General features: G+C 34.6%; 4 protein-coding genes across 7 annotated transcripts; 3 read left to right on the top strand and 1 right to left on the bottom strand.

The window, feature by feature from the left end:
* The first annotated feature begins 7 nt into the window (after positions 1 to 7).
* LOC101209793 lies at positions 8 to 1,957 on the top strand. Its single transcript, XM_004147681.3, has 2 exons — positions 8 to 147; positions 903 to 1,957. Exons 1-2 carry the CDS (start codon positions 135 to 137, stop codon positions 1,598 to 1,600), a joined length of 711 nt encoding a protein of 236 aa, XP_004147729.1. The 5' UTR covers positions 8 to 134; the 3' UTR covers positions 1,601 to 1,957.
* Positions 1,958 to 3,305: 1,348 nt separating this feature from the next.
* LOC101220463 (ATPase WRNIP1) lies at positions 3,306 to 5,300 on the top strand. The gene is given in 1 exon segment (XM_031884833.1): positions 3,306 to 5,300. A coding segment is annotated over 1 exon segment (1,629 nt). The 5' UTR covers positions 3,306 to 3,463; the 3' UTR covers positions 5,093 to 5,300.
* An 892-nt stretch (positions 5,301 to 6,192) lies between these two features.
* On the bottom strand, positions 6,193 to 10,023 carry LOC101209548 (oxygen-dependent coproporphyrinogen-III oxidase, chloroplastic). Its single transcript, XM_004147680.3, has 8 exons — positions 9,360 to 10,023; positions 9,052 to 9,127; positions 8,399 to 8,493; positions 7,669 to 7,752; positions 7,166 to 7,253; positions 6,928 to 7,052; positions 6,729 to 6,827; positions 6,193 to 6,650 (listed from the first exon to the last, which is right to left on the bottom strand). Exons 1-8 carry the CDS (start codon positions 9,918 to 9,920, stop codon positions 6,582 to 6,584), a joined length of 1,197 nt encoding a protein of 398 aa, XP_004147728.1. The 5' UTR covers positions 9,921 to 10,023; the 3' UTR covers positions 6,193 to 6,581.
* Positions 10,024 to 10,400: 377 nt separating this feature from the next.
* LOC101209302 (probable 2-oxoglutarate-dependent dioxygenase ANS) lies at positions 10,401 to 15,041 on the top strand. Of its 4 annotated transcripts, XM_011654944.2 has the most exons (3): positions 10,407 to 11,369; positions 13,820 to 14,068; positions 14,694 to 15,041. In XM_011654944.2, the coding sequence occupies exons 1-2, from the start codon at positions 10,521 to 10,523 to the stop codon at positions 14,066 to 14,068; spliced, it is 1,098 nt and encodes a 365-aa protein (XP_011653246.1). In that variant the 5' UTR covers positions 10,407 to 10,520; the 3' UTR covers positions 14,694 to 15,041. The 4 variants fall into 4 exon arrangements, with proteins under 4 accessions (XP_031739814.1, XP_031739813.1, XP_011653246.1 ...); XM_031883954.1 differs by lacking the exons at positions 13,820 to 14,068; positions 14,694 to 15,041 and adding an exon at positions 11,817 to 11,876 and having other exon boundaries at positions 10,401 to 11,369; XM_031883953.1 differs by lacking the exon at positions 14,694 to 15,041 and having other exon boundaries at positions 10,402 to 11,369; positions 13,783 to 13,962.
* Positions 15,042 to 19,488: the final 4,447 nt, after the last annotated feature.

Genomic DNA, 19,488 nt, shown 5'->3' with positions numbered 1-19,488 from the left:
TGATAGTTTCAAAATTTGGGACAAAATAATAAAGAAATTTTGGAGCAGTGTGTATAGTACGTCGGGTTTTAGCGTAAGGCATAAGGCAATAAATAGCACTAACGCCAAAATCGGTCACCCAATCCCGGGTTCGTATGAAAATCGTAGGTACGAAACTCTCTTAATCTTTTCCCCTTTTTTTTTACCTCAATCGACATTCATCTTCCTCCACTTATCTACTGCCATTTTTCATTTAGGGTTTGGATTTTAGCATTCATCTCTTTCCGATCATCTAGTTTTCATTTCGTTCGTTGTTGTTCGTCACTTTTTCTTCTTCTTTTTTTATCTCTCGATTGTAGTATCTTTTCGTGACTGTTCGTTGTTTCCATTGTTTGATTTTGTGGAACTCTGGGAGCTCGCGGTTTCCTTTTAATGATTTTTTTTTTTTGTAATGTTCTCTTGTTGATAATGCCCTTCCAAAAAAAAAAAAAGAAAAAAACACCCAGCCTGACCAAAACTAACGAACAGTCTAGCTATAGCCATGAGTTCAACTTTAGCCATAATTTGGAAATTTTACTCTAGAGCCGGACTTGGTTGAGATCGTCTATTTATTTTCCTGGTTCTATTTTCTCTGTACTGTTTGTTATGTTTATTTCAACAGATTGTGTGAAGTTATTGAAACTTTTTTACAGATTTTCTTCTCATGGTTTTATGTAATGATTGCTTTCTGGTTCTTCTTAGATGATCAAATTCTTTTTCCTGATTATACTGTCTATGTACTGTTTGTTAAGTTAATTTAAACAGATGATAAGAAATTATTTATCTATTATAGGTTCTCTGCTTTTAGTTGCATAATGTTTGGTGCTTGCTTTTAACTTAGATAAACATAGTAGGTTAACTGAGGTTTATCTTTTGTGTTGGAGACATACGAAAAACAATGGCTCAATTGGAAGAAGTTGTTTCTACAGTGAAGACTAACGATCGCTTAGTTGCAGCTGAACCTTCAGTGAATTTGGGAAATGTTTATGACGAAATTTGCAATTTAGTAAGTGAAATGAGGATTATTGCAGCTAAACAGACTGATGAAGAACGTACCAACAAGTCTAGTATGTTTTTTGCCTGTGAACCTCCTAGTTTTGGAGAAGACACCGATCCCTTAGTTGCTCAACGCTGGATTTTGATTTTAGAGAATATCTTTGATTTGATACGATGTTCAGACGAGCACAAAGTTTCTTTCGCTTGTTTACGTCTGAAAGATGCTGCATTTTCTTGGTGGATGGTGATGCATACGGACTTGGAGGCTGATGGGGTTACAGTTACATGGCAGAAATTTAAGGAATTGTTTGAGAAGAGATATTTACCTAGTTGGTTGAAGCTCGAGAAGTTTCGTGAACTGTGTAATTTGGAGCAAGGAGATGGAACTGTAGCTGAGTATGACGAACAATTCATTAAGTTGGCTTCTCTTGCCCACGAGTTTATTCCAGATGAAGCTTGGGAAGCTCGCTTGTTTGGTGATGGTTTAAGGGCAGATATTAGAGGACAAGTTTGCCTCTTAAACAATGCCTCGGACGCCGAGATTAGAAACCTGGCATTAATGGTGGAACAGCGCATTAACAAATAATCAAAAAATTTGACGTAGTAAGAAAAGGGGTAGTAGAAGCAAACAGATTTTGGAGGTTTCAGCTATGAATTATCTTCACTTCTCAATGTAGGTATTGACTGTTAATTGTTAGTTCATTACTCCACTAGAAAGTTTCATAGCTTTAGGAAGTTTATTTTGATAGTGTTTTGTTCTTCCCCTAAAAAACAGAATTCCACGCCCCCCTCTCTGGTCTATAGGATTTATGGTAATGGTAGTCTTATATACTTTCGTTTGGTGTGAAGTTTATCAGCTTTGTGTAAACAGTTCTTTGTTTCATTTCTTCATCCCATTAATGTTTTCTATTGGTAATTTGATCTGTCACATGTTTTGTTTCAAGTAGGTGCAATCTTGTTGAAATTTGTGAGTTTTGACAAAGTTAATTATTACACGGTTAATCATATATTGATCAAATCTAATTTTGTGCAAAAGTTGTTTAAATTAGTGAGAGTGAGTATCAACTTTTGCTGGCAAGAGTCTTAACGTATCAACTTTTTGTCTCCAAATGTTTTAAACCAAATATTCTATCCTTTTTGGAATTAAATGGAAATAGAAATAGAAGCTTTGGTGACTTAAGAAGGGAACTTTATTTATTAAAAGAATTGGTAACGTTTTACAAAACTTTATGGAAGTTTCCAACAAAATCCATTATTTAATACAATTTTCTTTCTGTTCCTTATGTCACACATTGGGATTTTGAAATTAATTTCTATCATGTCCTTGAGATTTTGAAAATTACCCATTTTAAATCTAGGAGGTTTGAATTTAATTTTGAATCAAATATTATAACGTATACATTTGAAGTTAAAGCAATGGAGACCCGAAAACATTTGTTTGTGTGAAACAAATATGCTATTAAATGGGTTAAATTTGTGTACGAAAAATAGTTAAATTTGTCTGAATGAAATTTAGAATGATAATTAAAAGTTTATTTGAGTAATTTGAAATTTGTAAGTTATTGAATCATTTAAACACCTCATAGGTCAATAGTAATAGACAACATTGTCAAATTTATAGTTCAATGAATTACAATTATGGTTTGAGGCAAGAAGTAAAACGGCAAGACGTAATTGAATCTATTGATCACATTTTGCTCCTAAATGAGATTATGATTTTTGTATACATATTTAAGCATCAATTTTATGTGTAAGAATGAAAGATATAGAACACAAAATAGAGAACAGCAGAAGTTTTCAATTCAGTTTTTAGACTAGTATTGATTCCTTTTGCTGGGTAAACATATGTTTTTGGAAAAGGGAGAAATTAGAATTAGTATAAGAAGAAGAAGAAGCATGCATTCCATTCAAGTTGAAGCATTGCATTGCATTCCACCTGTACTTTTTCTCCATACTTCATTTGTCCTTTTTCTTCCGCCAAAACAAATTAATATATGCAATCTTCTATATGAAGCTAAATTGAACATAAACTTCCAAAATTTATGTCTACTTTTTTAATTTTTGAAGTCGGGAATTCATGCAACAAAATTGAAAGGGCAGAAATTTAGAGTTCTATTAATAAATATATGTATTTTTGAAAGAATAAATTTTGTATATAACCTAAAATTTCGAATTTGTATACAAACAAACAAACACACATTCCAAAATTAAAGGTATAATTGATAATTATTTAATGCATTAAGAAAAAGGAAAAGAAAAGGAAAAGAAGTAGGGCAGTGAGAGATGAGGAATAAAGGTTTGATAGTAGAAATATTCATTTCCTCTTTTTTCATTTTTCTATTCCAATAGAGCGAGAGAGAGAGAGAGATCACCGGTTTCATCATCGCCAGCTTCCAACAACAACAACAACAAGAAGAAGAGGAAGAAGAACGATTTGATTTCGATTTCAATGGGGGAAGAAATGGAGCAACTTGTAAACATGGGTTTTCCCGACGAACTGGCCGCTCAAGCCTTAGCAGCCACCGGCGGAAAGTCCACTCTCAAAGCCACTGAATGGATTCTCAATCATAAATCCTCTTCTCCTTCCCCCAAGCCTAATCTCCCCATTTCTTCTAATCCTAATCTCCAGCCCAAACTCGACCGCTTCTTCCATTTCCAGCCCGCCCACCTCCCCCTCCGCCCCCAAACACCCCCCCTTCGACGATAACCCTACCCCTTCCAAACGTCCGAAACTCCAACCCCCCCGGATGAGCCTTTGTCGGAGCGGATGCGACCTCGAACCATCGATGATGTGGTTGGCCAAGATCATCTACTAGCGAAGAATTCTATCCTTCGTTCTTCTCTGGATTGCAATCGGTTGCCTTCGATTGTCCTTTGGGGTCCACCTGGTACAGGTAAGACCTCCATTGCCAAAGCTATTGTTGGTTCTACTTCTTCTTTCTCTCAGTCTTTTCGATTTGTGTCTTTGTCTGCTGTTACTTCCGGCGTCAAGGACGTTAGGGATGCTGTTGAGGAAGCTAGAAAAATTAGAATCAAGAATAATAAGAGGACTGTTTTGTTTTTGGATGAGGTTCACAGGTTCAACAAATCCCAACAGGATTCCTTTTTGCCTGTCATTGAAGATGGAAGCATCATCTTCTTGGGTGCTACTACAGAGAATCCTTCTTTCCATTTGATCACTCCATTGTTGTCCAGATCTAGAGTTCTTACTCTTAACCCCTTGAAACCCCACCATGTTACTTTGATTTTGAAACGAGCTGTGGATGATTCTGATAAGGGATTAGCTCGAACTATTTCCATGGGTGTTCAAATTGGGGAGGATGCTATTGATTTCATAGCGGCTAATTGTGATGGCGATGCTAGGACTGCTTTGAATGCTTTGGAGATCTCTGCTATCACTGCTGCAGCTCGAACCAACTCCGTCCAAATTGACGATCGCAATGTAGAAGACCCCGATGAGAATACTACCAACTTCGAATCGTCTGTAGCTGTTGTTACTCTTGATGATGTAAAGGAGGCACTTCAATGTAAGCATATTGCTTATGATAAAGCAGGGGAAGAACACTACAATCTCATAAGTGCACTTCATAAATCCATGAGAGGATGTGATGCTGATGCTTCAATTTACTGGCTAGCAAGAATGTTGGAAGGTGGAGAACAGCCATTATATATAGCTAGGAGACTTGTAAGGTTTGCAAGCGAAGACGTCGGGTTAGCTGACCCATTAGCTCTCAATCAAGCTGTTTCTTGCTATCAAGCTTGCCACTTCATAGGCATGCCTGAGTGCAATGTCATTCTAGCTCAATGTGTCGCGTATTTAGCACTCGCACCGAAGTCGATTGCGGTGTATCGAGCAATGGGAGCTGCAGAGAAGGTAGTGAGGGAATCTGTTGGACAGAATGAGGGTGTGCCTCTACATTTGAGGAATGCTCCAACAAAGTTGATGAAGGAAATTGGATATGGGAAGGGATATATTTACACTCCGGATAATCCATCAGCAACACAAAGCTTTCTTCCACCTTCTCTTAAAGGATACAAATTTCTTAACTGGCCAGACTCGGAAGATACAAAAAAATGACCAAATTTGGAGTAGTTGTTAACTGTAACTTTGGTGAATACTGTTTTTTTTGGGGGGCTTTACCTTTTTGTTATTCTTGTGGAGTTAAATGAACATTTTGGTGGCTTTTGTCTTTGCCATATTTTTATGGCTAAGTGCTTATATCATTATATGAACGGTAATGTTTGTATGTAGTGATGAATGCTCTGTGCCCCATTTTGTCGTCCAATGCCTTTTTGTTCTCTCTGCTGCCAGCTGCTTCTCCTTCGTGGGAATTTGATTCTAAATTTGTCGAAAATGACTCGACCATGATGATAATGACTCTAAAATCAGGATTCAAAATCAAATTTTGAAACATATTTTTAATCATTTAAAATTAATTTTCGTTTCACCCAGAGAATAAATGTATGATTTATGATTAACTTAAATGATTAAATGTATGTGAGATAAAGAGATGAGAATTAAAACTCCAAGGTAACGAGGTGGGAAGGCAGAGAATATATAATAGGTGTGTATATTCTTTATGCTCTTTATCCTCTTCCTTTTAATTTTTAACCAAAATTAAGGGGGGAATGAAAGAAACTAATTTGCATTTTTAAAAACAAAAAAACAAAATGATTACGAAAACAAGCTCATAGTATTTTAAAATTTTAAAAATTAATTAATTTATTCATCTATGGAAATTCCAAATTTGCCCTTATAATGAAGACTTCTGTTATGTCAAAATGAAATATTTAGACTATATTTGATAATTATTTTAAATTTTTGTTTCTGTAAAACAAAATTCATGTATGTTTGATAGCAGTTTTTGCTTTTTGTTTTTAGAAGACAAAATGTATTTTTTTCAAAAGCTTTTCTTTTATTCATTTTCAATTTCCCTTTCTAATTTTAAAAACAAGAATTTTGTTTAAAGAACACAAAGAGTAAGTTACAAACACACTAGTTTGTTAAAATTAATTTTCAAAGAAAAAAAGAAAACAAATAACAAATGAATTGCCAACTAAGGCCTTTACTTAGTAATTTGGTCGTCATAAAATGATTTATAGAAGTTCCTTTTTTTCTAAAATCCCTACTTCTACTTCAACCACTATTGCTGAACATGAGTGTAAACAAAAGATACATTTTCGAATAATTCCAAAAGGTTTGATTATATATTATTATCATCCCATTACAATTACAACATAGCCTTGCTCTACTTTAATCCCAAAAGATAAACTCAATCTAAAATGGAAAATTTCTGTTTTCTGACATTCCTAAGGATAATATATTTATTTTAACAATACAATTAGACATTTATTTTATTAAAAACATAAGAACAAGCTAATCAGTAAGTGCTACATTTCAATTACACAATTATGAAAGCTACAGCCAACAAACATACACAAGCAAAATCAGGAAAGAATGAGGAGGGAGTGAGCAAATAAGCCGCATAAGGAGTCCTCTTCAAGAACTCATATTGCTCATCTGAACCTAAACTTTAGTACTTACTCTGACCAAAGCAATGGAAATATTAGATCCATTCTCTTGGGTTGATGCATGCATCCAATAATTTCCATTCTTCACTTCCCTCTTCAGGTTTCTGCATATATAAGCAATGAATTCAGAACATATATATTTAATTTCCTCAACTAATTTATGTCATCCAAGAAGATCTTACATGGTCATATTCCCATCTCGCTGTTAGAGGGAGTGATACCAAAATACTTTCAATCCGACCTCCTGTTTTCAGTCCAAATGTAGTACCACGATCGTAAACCTGTCGTTCGAGCAAACAGTTTTTTCAGATGTCGGGTCAAAAACTTGGCAGGAAAACTTTTACTGCTTGTTATTCCACAATTTGTTCCTAGAATGCATACCAAGTTGAATTCGACGTAGCGGCCTCTGCGAAGTTGTTGCCATGCTTTGTGCTGTTCAGTAAATGGGGTATCCTTTCTTCTCTCTATGATGGGTATGTAGGCAGGAATAACAGAATTGGCGCACTCTGAAATACAGGCAACAAAATTGCATGTCATTGTAGAATGAACTCGAGAGCAATGGTGGAGAGAGTAAGAAGTTAGGCAAGCATGGATGCATTTCACATTGTGGAGTGATTACCAGTGGCAAATGATAGAAGCATCTCCTGATCATAGTCATTTAGATCGTCAAAAAATATTCCTCCAAGACCTCGCCTTTCGTTTCGGTGCTGCAATGGGACTCCGAATATATAAAATTCGTAACTTACAAATGGTTTGGTGCTTTGGTTTCTTGAAAGAATACCAATAATCCCATAACTATAGATAAAATGTTCAGTCTCCAGACAATCAAATGAAAAGCGACCATATGGGCACAAAAAGGGAGATTCTAGACGGTGTGTAAAAAGAAGACTACAGAGGTGGGTGGGAGATTTGATAGCTGGTCATAAGCCAAATAATAAAAAGAGATGAATCCACAAATAAAATGTCCTTAAGATGGCTGGTAGTATTTACATCTTACAAAGTACTAATCTTCACATGTAGAAATGCAAGTATACTTACAATAATCATGAGAATCCTAAACCCTTTATCCTACAGGTCAGCTGCACTGTGAACGTGATCAAAAGTATAAGAATGATAAAATACCTTGATATAGAAGTAATCATCGCACCATTTTTTGAATCGAGGATAGAAGGATGGATCAAATTTGTCACAGGCTTTTTTTTGTTCCTAAATAAGCAGCAGTTATTGTAAAGGTGAGCAAATAAGATTAACAGATATTGAAGTTGCTCAAAAAAAGCTGATGAAGTAGAGCACGTTAATCCAGTAAAAGAGCTTTAGTCAAAATGCAAAATGTGTTAATGGGAGCAAAATATGAGATGTGCTCAAGGTGATATGGGGTTCAACATAATAATACAATACTTAATGAAGAAACCATACTGTACTTGAGAAAGAAAAGAATGTTGAAGAAAACGAAAACTAGAAAGCATAGCCATTCAATCTGAGTAAAATCCATTCCCTACTGAAAGCTTTGGAAAAAATACAAAGAGCTCTAACGAACCATTTCCTTAAAAGATTTGGCGGATCCACAATTCTCATATATGAACCACATTGTGAAAGACAGAGAAGGAAAGTAGGCAAACACAACTAATTATTAAAAATAAAAATAAAAAGTAGAGGAAATAGCAAACAAAAAGGGTCATGTATCAAAGTAGATCAACACAAATGCCAGTAAGTAAGACGGTCAAATACTGACATGTGTAAGAACGATAATAACCCGCAGACATGTGTAAGAACAATAATAACCCACAGCTACAGACGAGACAAAAATGTGTAGCTTTGCAAATGAAAAATCCATCGAAAAAAGGATCTTTACCGAATGGAAATGCTTGACGTCTTCCTCAAAGATGTAGGAAGGAGTTAAATCGGTCCCACCACCAAACCACCATTGCCTAGGTGCACCCGGGGCATCTGTGGAACAAGAAAATGAAGAATAAATGAAAAGTTACCTTTTCGAATTATGAATTGTTTAGGTAGTTTAACACATCAAATTAGTGCCAATAAAAACATTGATGAAGGTATAGAATGTTGGGTATGGATTGCAATATTCCTCATTTTTATGCCCTTAACCAGTAAGTCAAGAAAGTCAAGGACATAAATGATAAATCTGCAGAACTATGAAATTACAAAGCCAATGGAGGAATCTATTCAATTCAGTCGACCATAAGTAAAAATGATTTAATAGAAGAAAAGAAAAGAAAAAAGTAAACTGTTCAACTCAACTCATATACATGAAGGATAGAAAATTGTATTTTTTATTCCAAGTTCAATTTTTTCTTCTGTTAGAGCATGCCCATCTTATTATGACACTCATCATCGCTCTTTCTTATCCAAGGAGAAAAAGCTTCCAACTTGATATTTTACATATTAGCTTTCATCTAACTCTCCACCACTAAACAAGTTCAATGCTGAGGAAACATAAGTGAGAATGCTAGCATAGCTGAAAATAAGACACGTAAATATTTGTACCTTTGGGAGCATCAGTCTCGAAATATCGATAGTTGAAATGCAAAGTAGGTGCAAAGGGGTTCTTAGGATGTAAAACCTACAAAAGAATCAGAAAATACACCATTTTAAGGCTAGCTTATGGAACAACGGTAATAAAACGAATTAGTGCACATTTCATCTTGAAACTCATAAACTCCATGGATGTGGACCGATTAATTAGGAACACAAAATTTGAAGAAATATACAGTTTCTTTCGTATAATTCGTACAGCAAAATTGCAAATGACGGAGCAAAAGAAAAAGAAAAGAAGAAGAGGAGAAATTACGAACTGAGCTAATCCCGGCGGCAAAGAATGGAATTTCACCAGGCTTCTGATGAGCAGCAGAAGCTTTGGCAGCTCTGTAAGCATCAGGAGGCATAATTCCATAGACAACGGAGACATTAACGCCAGCCTTCTCCCAAACAGCACCATCTTGAAGAACCCTACTGATACCGCCACCACCACCAGGTCTAGACCAAACATCCTCCTTAAAGTTACCAGCACCATCGGCTTTCTCAATGGCGTCGCAAACACTGTCCTGAGCATCCCTAATCATCTTCTCGAAGCGAGCCCTGACAGAAGAAGAACCGGAAGAGATTCCTCCAGTGGCTTTGTCGTATGCAGTAAGGAAGGAATCGGGGCGTTCGGCGATGGGGGTTTCCTTCTCGATAGAAACAGCCATGGTTCTGAGATTTTTCCTGAGAAGAAGGGAGTTGTTGTTGTTGAAATTGGAGGAATGGGAGGGGAAATGGATGTGATCGAGAGGTAAAGAGGGCTTGTGAGAGAATGAGAAGCGAGTGAGAGGGGAAGAGGATGGAGAAGAAGGTGAGAAAATGGTGGTGGAAGACATAGCTTTAAGGAATTGAGTTGAAGAGAGAAAGATGAAGGATGGAAGGTTTTATATATAGAAAGAAACGAGAGAGGAGGAAGATAAGGAAGCCCACCAAATGGAGATTTCCTTCTTCATCACACCTAATCGTTTACCGTTTATTTTATTTTTAATTTTGAGAATTTTCTTTTCTTGAAGTTATTTGTAAATAAAACTGAAGGGATGGATGATTTGAACACATACCTCTTCTCTTTTCTTTCTTTATAGAAATTGATGTAAAGCAAATGTATAGTTATTTGTCGAGTTATGTTATTCAACGTGTTAACATATTACCATTTGATTAACTGTGGATTCTATGAAATGAGTTGGTCAAACCTAAGGAACGTGAGGGGCAGTCGAGGTGACAATAATCTACGGGCGCTCGCCCTCCCCTAAAGAGCCCATTGGATTTTAACTAACAACATTTTTGTAAACACAAGTATTTAAATCATAATGATCCGTCCCCAAGGGAAGAAATGTGGTAAAAGTAGTACTACTCACGTAGTCAAAACCCAATTTCATTCTATGTCTTTATTATAAGAATCTTGAAACTCCATTTCTGAGATGTGAACTTCATCCGCCATGGCCTTACAATCATCCCAACCACTAACCAGAGTCCAAAAGTTAGCCGAAACACATCCCTCTCAGGTTCCGCCCCAATACATCCAGCCCCCGCACCACCGTCCCTCCCACCCTAACAACTCCACCCACCTTTCAATTCCAGTGATCGACCTTTTCGGATTCGATCCGTCCCACAGACCAGCTGTTCTAGCCGCCATTGGTCGAGAATCCACCGAATGGGGGGCTTTTCAAGTCATCAACCATGGAATTCCCGTATCATTGCTGAACCAGATGAGAGCTGCGGCTCTGTCTTTTTTCAGAGATTACCCCGTCTCCGATAAGCTCGCTTACGCTTGCGATCCTAATTCCTTCGCTTCCGAGGGTTATGGCACACAAATGCTCCTCGATCAACATGTCCGCTCACAATCTTCAGTGCTTGATTGGAGAGATTACTTCGATCACCATACGCTTCCGCTTTCACGCCGTAATCCTTCTAATTGGCCTCATTTTCCTTCCCATTACAGGGAGCTTATGGCACAGTACAGCGATTGTATGAAATTGCTTTCTCAGCGTCTCTTAGCCCTTATCTCTGAAACTATTGGCCTGCCTTCGTCGTGGATGGAGGATGCCATTACTGGTATGGGTGCGGAAGAAGGTTTTTATCAGAATATTACTGTTAGTTATTACCCTCCATGTCCTCAGCCTGACTTGACGCTTGGTCTGCAATCTCACTCCGACATTGGTGCCATCACTTTGCTCATACAAGATGATGTTAGCGGCCTTCAGGTTCTCAGTGGGCAAGGTGATTGGGTTACTGCTCATCCTCTGTCTCCTGATGCCATTGTCGTCATTTTAGCTGACCAAACTGAGGTTAGATTATGCAGTGCTCATACCTATTTTTTCCCCCTCCTCTCTTTGACAAAACTACACGATTCGCACTACTTTATACAGAGAGTAAGGATCTAAGAAACCGCTAGGACTCTTAGAGGCTGGGACCGATACTTTTAGTTTTCGTTATTTAGATAGTTTGTCAGATTATACAGTTACAATTTGAGAGAACTTGGAGATATGGGGAGGCTAATATTTGGACTAAATATTTGATAGAAAAGGCTTGGTTGATATTAGGTGACATGGGTTTATCTCAAACCAATTGCTTAGGAGAGGAATAACCATGTATATTATAAACATTGTGAAGTCACTTGATTTTCCAACGTGGATTCTTAACAATGGAAAAATTATCATTTTCTTTACTAAATCTGCTTCTAATTTTATGTTTGATCAATTGGGTTCCTACACCATAACGCCATCAATTTCAAGCTTCTACCTCTGGAACAAGATCAATGTTTGTGGGGGCAATAATAGACCATTCATAAGGAAGAAAAATAACTTATAGCTCAACATAAGATGATGGTGAGGTAATCGTCTAAATTCTCTGCACTTGTGTCTATGGTGGAGGTCAGTTCAGTTATTAGGTATAGGAGTGTCTTTATCTCTTTAAACTTGATTTTCTCTTCACGTCGAAACACTGTAATTAGATTAAGTAAAGAGAAGGAGATGGGGCAGTTTAACGATATTTCGGAATGTTCTGCTAGGAAAATTTTGAATATCACAAGCTCTTTGAGGAGTTAATTTCTTAGACGTAATTTGATCAACCTTACTTGAACAGGATCTATTCTATAGGGTGTACAACTGTGTTCTTGAGTTTTAAGGAAAATCTGATCCTTGCATGCCAAAAGTCCTTGGGTACTAATTCTCTTTTCTGATACAATCTTCCTGTATTCGAAAAGCCATTAGACAGCCGTCAAATTGACGCTGATTGTTTAGGAGGACATGCTTGGTTCTATGGATGAAAAGCCGTACAGACCTTGGCAGTTCCCTTGCTTACCATATCTTGAATAAACCTTGTCGGCCACAAGTAGGATGCTAGGGTTGTTTTCCGCTGCTGCGGTTCCTGGGTTTGGAGCCTTTTGGCTTGATGTTGCCATTGACTGGAGCAAAAGGTTGGTTGGAACTCTCTTTTGACAAGAAGATCCCTGCTCCTTGCAAGATCGATTCTTGACCAGAGTACTTATTCTCCTGAGTAGAGTAGATTGGAGAGAGGCTGTATAATGTATTTGGCACTGATTGGTCAGTGGCCCTTTAATCTTATCGGAGTTCTTTTGTACTTCTTATTTTCTGTGGACTACTTCTAAAATATTTTCTTAACTATTTCTGGCAAAATGTTTGTCCTACTAGAGGTCTGTCGTGCTTTTACGACTCAGTCTTAGTTATCTCCTCATCTCTTGTAGTTTCAGGAAAGTACTTGTCACAGATCAAGTCCTTAAATTATACCTCTAGTGATTAGTATTCTCGTCATGTATTGTGGTACAGGGGTTGCACTCCTCCACTTAGTTAAGGATCTGGCTTGTACCACTTGTTTGGTCTAATGGCTTGAGCATCGTTTGCTTAGAAATAGGCTAATGGGGAACATCCTGTTCCAATAGTAGCTAAACATTTAACTTCATGTAAAACAATGATGTTGATGTGTAGCATGACTATTGCATATCTCACGATGGAGCAAGATAATCAAGTTGCTGGGCTTAATGATCAATTTTATTTTTCATTGACAAACAGTCTGCAGGGAGTCTATTCTGCATTAATTTAAGTTGAATTAGAACTTAGAACTTTCAATCATATCTGACGTTTGGGATCTCTGTAAAGGACCCTAGATGGAGAAAGCAGGTGGTTGACAGGCTGTTTCAAAGGCAGAAGCTAGGTTATTTATTATTATTTTTAGGACAATGAATGCATTAGTTTAAATGTGCCTCTTAGGTTCCCATACCATAGAAGTGTTTGAAATGCTGTCACACATGCTAAGGATATGCTGTAAAAGGGCTATGGACATTGGACCTATGGCAAACAAGAAAATATATGAAAGCTAAAAACTTGATTTACAGTCCCAATTAGATGAGGAAAATATTTCAAGTAGCAGTAGGAATCTCAAAATTTGACATTTATGGAATGGTAACTCACAATTTTTAGTTCATTACAAAATAAAGACCTGAAGTGAGAGAGAAAGTTACCTGTTAAACCATTTAAGAGAGACTTTGCTTGTAAACATTTGTATGGCTTAATCATTCACGCGTGTCTATAACTTCTATTGATCAACACCAGCATTTTGATTTGTATAACTAATGTGTGACCTTTTTGCTTCAGTGATAAATTTTTTTTGGCTATCTTGTTTCATGTGTGAGGAGCTGCTTCGTTTCTCTTGTAACTTATTATTTTTTTTTGTATAATCAAGTCAAATAGGGACTTCAATAGCACATTATTGCATGCAGATTCTAACTAATGGGAAGTGCAAGAGTGCGGAACATAGGGTGATTACAAATTCTAGCAGGGCAAGACTCTCGATTTCTGCTTTTCATGATCCGCCGAAGACAGTAAAAATATCCCCTGCTGCAGAACTTGTTAGTGAGTCCTCCCCCCTTAGATATCGCGAAGTTATTTATGGAGATTATACATCATCATGGTACTCGAACGGCCCTGAAGGAAGAAGAAATCTGGATGCAGTCAAGCTTCACAACTAGGTCTTGTAATCTCTGTTCTTTTGTTGTTATCTTTCCTGATGGTTTCTTTTTTATTCTGCTTAATTTCTGTTCCCTTTCTTTTCATTGCACGATCATGATCGCTGGATCAAACTTTTCTTAGTATGCATGAAACAAATTCAGTATCTTATAAACCTCAACAATCTGTCTAAATTCAAGGGAGAGTGGGGAACAAAACTGTAACGACTCTACTAGGCCTGTATGGAAAAATGACTCAATAAGTTCTTAAATAAAAGTGTTATTAAGTAGTTGAGAAGTTATATTCCGAAGTTTTAAAATTATTTCTGGGTGCATGTAGCTTGCTTTTGTGTAGCTTATGTTTTGGATCATTTAGTGGAATGAGTTATATAAACTGATTTATATACACGTGGGTTTGTGATTTATAGAAGTAATTGTGTATCCTATAACTAAACTAATTTTTTTTTTTATGTTAACACATGGAGTTGGCAAAAACTTTTTTGTGACAACAAATTTCACATAGCAAATGTAGACGTGAGTTTATAATTCCAAACAATAAAATATAAGCAAGGAATCCATGCCTTGTAGAACTTCAAGATTATCATCTCTCATTGAAAAGGAAAGCTCTCTCTCTCTCTCTCTCTTGCAGCTTCTTCAAGTTCTCATACTCAAGGTTTCAAGGTCAGTTTGAATTTGAAGAGAAGAATAAGATCTTTGCATCTATTCCAGTTTGCACGATATAACATCTTCTTCAAATCAAGATTCTTTCTAGTCCATATTCATATGTTAGAATCTCAAATGAAACAGCGATACATATGAAATTGTTGGAAATGGATTGCTGTTTTCAGTGTTGTAAGAATGGATTTCAACTGCTTGGGAAAGAAAGATATACAGTGTTTGATATATTGAATGTAATTTCACTTCAATCCTTGGATGGTTTGGACTTCTGAGTGTATTTATTATTTATTTATGTTATATCCACGGGTGTTGAAATCAATTTGCACACACATTTGTTAGTCTCACAAGGCAAGAAAAGAATTGCAGGATATTAAATATTAGACAGGTGACTATATTACAGGTTGAATCCAACTTTTTCTTTTAAGTCATATTAAACCAGTTATATGAGGGTGCATTTTTCAATTGAATAGCATTTTTGTATGCTCATGTTATCACTTTTCAAGTATCTTTTGGAAAGAGTCATCAATGTATTTAATGTCAACCACTGTCGGCGGCGACGTGGATGCAAGGGTTGCAGTCGCCAAGAAGGATCAATTCCACCCCCTTCATACCACTCTGGCGATTATCCCCCTTCAGTCGCATGGGCACTGCACGAAACCCTCCTCTAGTTGCAGTCATTTGCCCCATTTGAAGTCCATGCATTGCCAAATCTGCAAAATGAGGCTATCCATGTGTCGATGCAACAATTTGTTGCCCACGCATTGTTGAACGACATGCCACCACATCAACCGATCTGAACTTTGTCAAATTTTATCGATAGAATCTAAAATTTTATTATATTTTGTAAAATATTTTCGATGGTTAGTAATTTCTGTTTAAGTCTATCTTTCAAATCGTAGATATATGTATGTGTATATGGTTTATATTTTGTTATGTGTGGTCCATAAGAATGATGTTGATATCATATCTTATTACAATTATCATTTTGTATGGCTCCAACATTTTTGAAGTTGAGATATTTTGCATTTTGGTCAATTTCAATTTTAATGGTCCAATCAAATTATCTCTCTCTTTCTCACTTGGCTCCACCTCTTATTTTTATGGTCTCTGTCTTTTACTTTCTTTTAACAAACTATTTTTCATATTATCATATTCTTTCTATTTCCGTTTTCAGAAAATAATGTCAAAGGACCTAACCATCAACTTCTTCCAAATACTATCTTTCAAAAGAAAACAAAATTAAATAAAAATCTTAAGTAGTAATTATTAATTAATATCTTAATATCCAAATATAAGTGATTTCTTTTTTAAAAAAACTGAAATATATGTGGTTAAAGTTGAGTATATCATAATATCCAAGTAATAATTACATTTTTTTTTACACTTTGAGCATGTAGGAGTGAGAGATTCGACCACTATCTTAGTCGCTAACGTATACAATAGCAATTAAACTATGTTATTTTCTTGTAATTAATCAATAATCAATCAAATAAACTTGATTATAACATTTTTAATTTTGGATAAAGAACTCATTACTGTCATCAAATGAAATTGTGAAAAAAGTGTATTATAAATATTAAAGGAATCTTGTTATCAAATTCAATTTTCCGTAGGCTATAATAAGGTTGATTGCAAGACAATTCTTAGATTTGAAGAATCGTTAGTAATGGATCCTTTGTATAAAAAGTTAATAACTGATGAATTTGAATTTGAGGTTTTAGTCACGGGTCCATTGTGGGTTCAGAGATGACAATTTTTCACTTTACTAACTTCCACTCCTCCAGCCAAGTATTCTTTGATGAAGTGAAATTCTGAGGTCCTTGTTAGAGTTCATATCTCATCTACATGCAATTTTACGTGGATTCATCGTGGACTTGATCATTTGACACGCTTCTACTAGCCAATCTGAGTTAGTGATCTTCATATCAATACGATGACAACCCCAAGTAAGTGTATAATTTAGCAAACCGCATAAGAAGTAAGATCAAGACTCTCCTTGAAAGATTAATTACTATTTTTTGTTGACGAATGAGTCTATTTATCAACCTTTTCTTTGGCACGCGTCTCTGTTTGCATATAATCTTGACAACGTAATATTGTTCTTAGCATTTGAGATTTCAAAGTGCCAAACCAAGTGTAGTTCAATTATTTTTTAATTGATATATATTTATCAACTCATCTGGTTAGTCCAAACTCTAAGACAGTAACATTCTCATTTTGAAACACACATTCTCCCACACTTTTTTTTCAAGAAATAGTTACAAATTTTAGCAATTAGATTCAAACTAATTAAGTATATAGCAACATTTTAAAAAATTTGCAAATATAACAAAATTTGTCAAATTCTATCAATGATATAAGTCTATCACCGATAGACTATGTTGCAAATATTGGTCTATCACTGATAGATCATGCGAAATCTATCAGCGATACAAGTCTATCAGTGATAGTTTGCTATATTTGCAATTTTTTTAAAATTTTGCTATATCTTTAATTATTATTGTTGAAATGGTTACCCATTGCAATTTTCCTTTTTTCAACACCTTATAGACTTAGATTTGATCGTAAGCTTGGACAATTTGAAAGAAGATAATAATAATCAAGATAGAAATGAAATTAGATATTACTTTCAATTCAAAATAAAAAATAATAATTTTCTCTATTGATCTTGAAAATTAAGGAGGGTAAGATTAATTCACCGTCTTAGGTGACAAAATATTTTAAAATTCTAAAGTATTTAAATATAGTCATTTAAATTAATTTTTCTTAATTTTTTAAAATTAAAATTAAAGTTTATTAATACTATTTTAATTCTATTGTATTGTTATTCACTTTATTAAAAATCTAATCATAGTTTAACAACTATATAACAAAAAGTACTCTCAATTTTTTTATATAAAATGAATAGATCTTGAATATTTATTTTGAAAAATTCTTTCCATAAACTTGTTTTTTCGAGAAAAATGAGAAGAAAAATAAGAATCACCATACATAAATAAAAAGTCAAGAAAAGACTAATTCAATTGACATATACGTTAGTATACTAATAAGTTGGAAGTATAAATTTTTTTACTTGAATTGCTCTACAAATGTAAAAATTGAGGGAGAGAAAATTATAAATTTCAAACAAAATCATTATTAAATGTGAGATTGTGTTGTGTGTGTGTATATATATATAGCAAGGGGAGGGAATTAGAGGGTACGGACTTAAAAATAGTGTATTATTATAAAATTATTGTTGTTGTTGTTATAATTATTTATTTATTTTACAAAAATATTGCTCGTTTAATTTATATTAATTGTTATAATTATATTTTTATAGCCACAAGAAAAGGACTTTGCAACTTTCACCAATGTGAAATTGAGATACTAAATTAAAATTGTTTAATTTGGGAATTGTTGTTTTGTTTTTTCTCTTTTTACATAAAATAAAATTCAAAGAGTATATTTCTTCATACCTATTTTGTATTTGCCATGTTTGATGAGTCACACCTTAAAATACGTCATGTTTTTATGGAAAATTATCTTAAATGATAAAAAAAATTGAATTTTTTAAAAATATATCAAAATGTTATAATTTATTTGTAATAGACCACTCCTTGTACGAGATTTTCAGAAAAATTTGATTTGTGGAGTTAGCTTCAACTTCTAGAATTTAATCATTTGATTATCTCTCGATTGAACATCTACGCTTGATTTGAGGATGCAGAACACATGATGTTTTTTAAAATAGAGTTTTAGAATAAAAAAACTTATATTTTCAAAGAAGCTTCAATCTTCAATCTTCAAGGACGGTCGACTTCAGGAGTTAAAGAGTCTTGTAGCTCTTGGAGAATTCTCCATAGACCTTCTAGACAAAAAAAAATTCTCCTTTTACAAATGAGGATTGAACCAAAATAATTAACTTGATCCAACGATCATAATAAAAACATGTTACATCGTTAGAAATAACCAATTTATATTTTCAATTTTTTTTCTCAATTAATCCTAAATTTAATTATTTGTATTTTTCATCAATAATTTCAAAATTTCCTATTCAACAACGGGAAGAGACTAAGATAAACTAGACACAGATAAGAGATACACATAAAATCGTAATCTATCACACTCCATCATAGATGATAGAGGATGATATTTTATAAATATTTTAGTTCATCTTTTGATATTTGAAAAATAATTTTTTTATTTTCGTAAAATGTAAGTTTAATTTAAAAATATAGTAATGGAGTACCCACAAAATTCAAAACACCTAATGACATGAAAATCCCAATCAATTGAATTCATACTTGTATGGTGTGTATGGCATGCGTTTCGTGTGGGTGCAAATTGAGAGTGGGAATACTCAATTTCTAACCCTAATTTTATATTTGAAAATAAATCATTATTAGATATATATGTTTTAGAAATTAACATGTGAATATACCAATACTCTCTACTACTACTAGGTACACCCAAAATTAATTTTCTCTTCAAATAATTAGACAATTGGTTTCTCCTTGAAAAATAAAAACTATAACCCTAAATTAACTCATTTAATTAGTTTAGCTATTAATAACCTCATGCATCCACTCATTAATATATATTTGAATTAATCTCCACCCCATATAATATATATTATATATTTCTAATATAACCTATAACTCTCATAATTATTAATTTGCATAAAATGGGTATAGACAAAAGTTAAGCAAGATTCCAAAAATGGGCACATAAAATTTTTCAACTTACAATCATCTGTTGGGAATAATTAAACAAGACCACACACA

This window comes from Cucumis sativus, chromosome 4 (genome assembly GCF_000004075.3).
Source record: "Cucumis sativus cultivar 9930 chromosome 4, Cucumber_9930_V3, whole genome shotgun sequence".
NCBI lineage: Eukaryota > Viridiplantae > Streptophyta > Magnoliopsida > Cucurbitales > Cucurbitaceae > Cucumis > Cucumis sativus.
The sequence above is the reverse complement of the archived record's forward strand: the minus strand, read 5'-3'. Positions and strand labels throughout refer to the sequence as shown.

Coding starts and splice junctions, on each gene's coding strand:
- LOC101209548 (XM_004147680.3), bottom strand. CDS start 9,920: ATGTCTTCCACCACCATTTTCTCACCTTCTTCTCCATCCTCTTCCCCT. Junction 8,494..9,051: donor CGAGACTGATGCTCCCAAAG/GTACAAATATTT, acceptor CTTGTTCCACAG/ATGCCCCGGGTGCACCTAGG. Junction 6,651..6,728: donor CGAGATGGGAATATGACCAT/GTAAGATCTTCT, acceptor TTATATATGCAG/AAACCTGAAGAGGGAAGTGA.
- LOC101209302 (XM_011654944.2), top strand. CDS start 10,521: ATGGCCTTACAATCATCCCAACCACTAACCAGAGTCCAAAAGTTAGCC. Junction 11,370..13,819: donor TTTTAGCTGACCAAACTGAG/GTTAGATTATGC, acceptor TATTGCATGCAG/ATTCTAACTAATGGGAAGTG.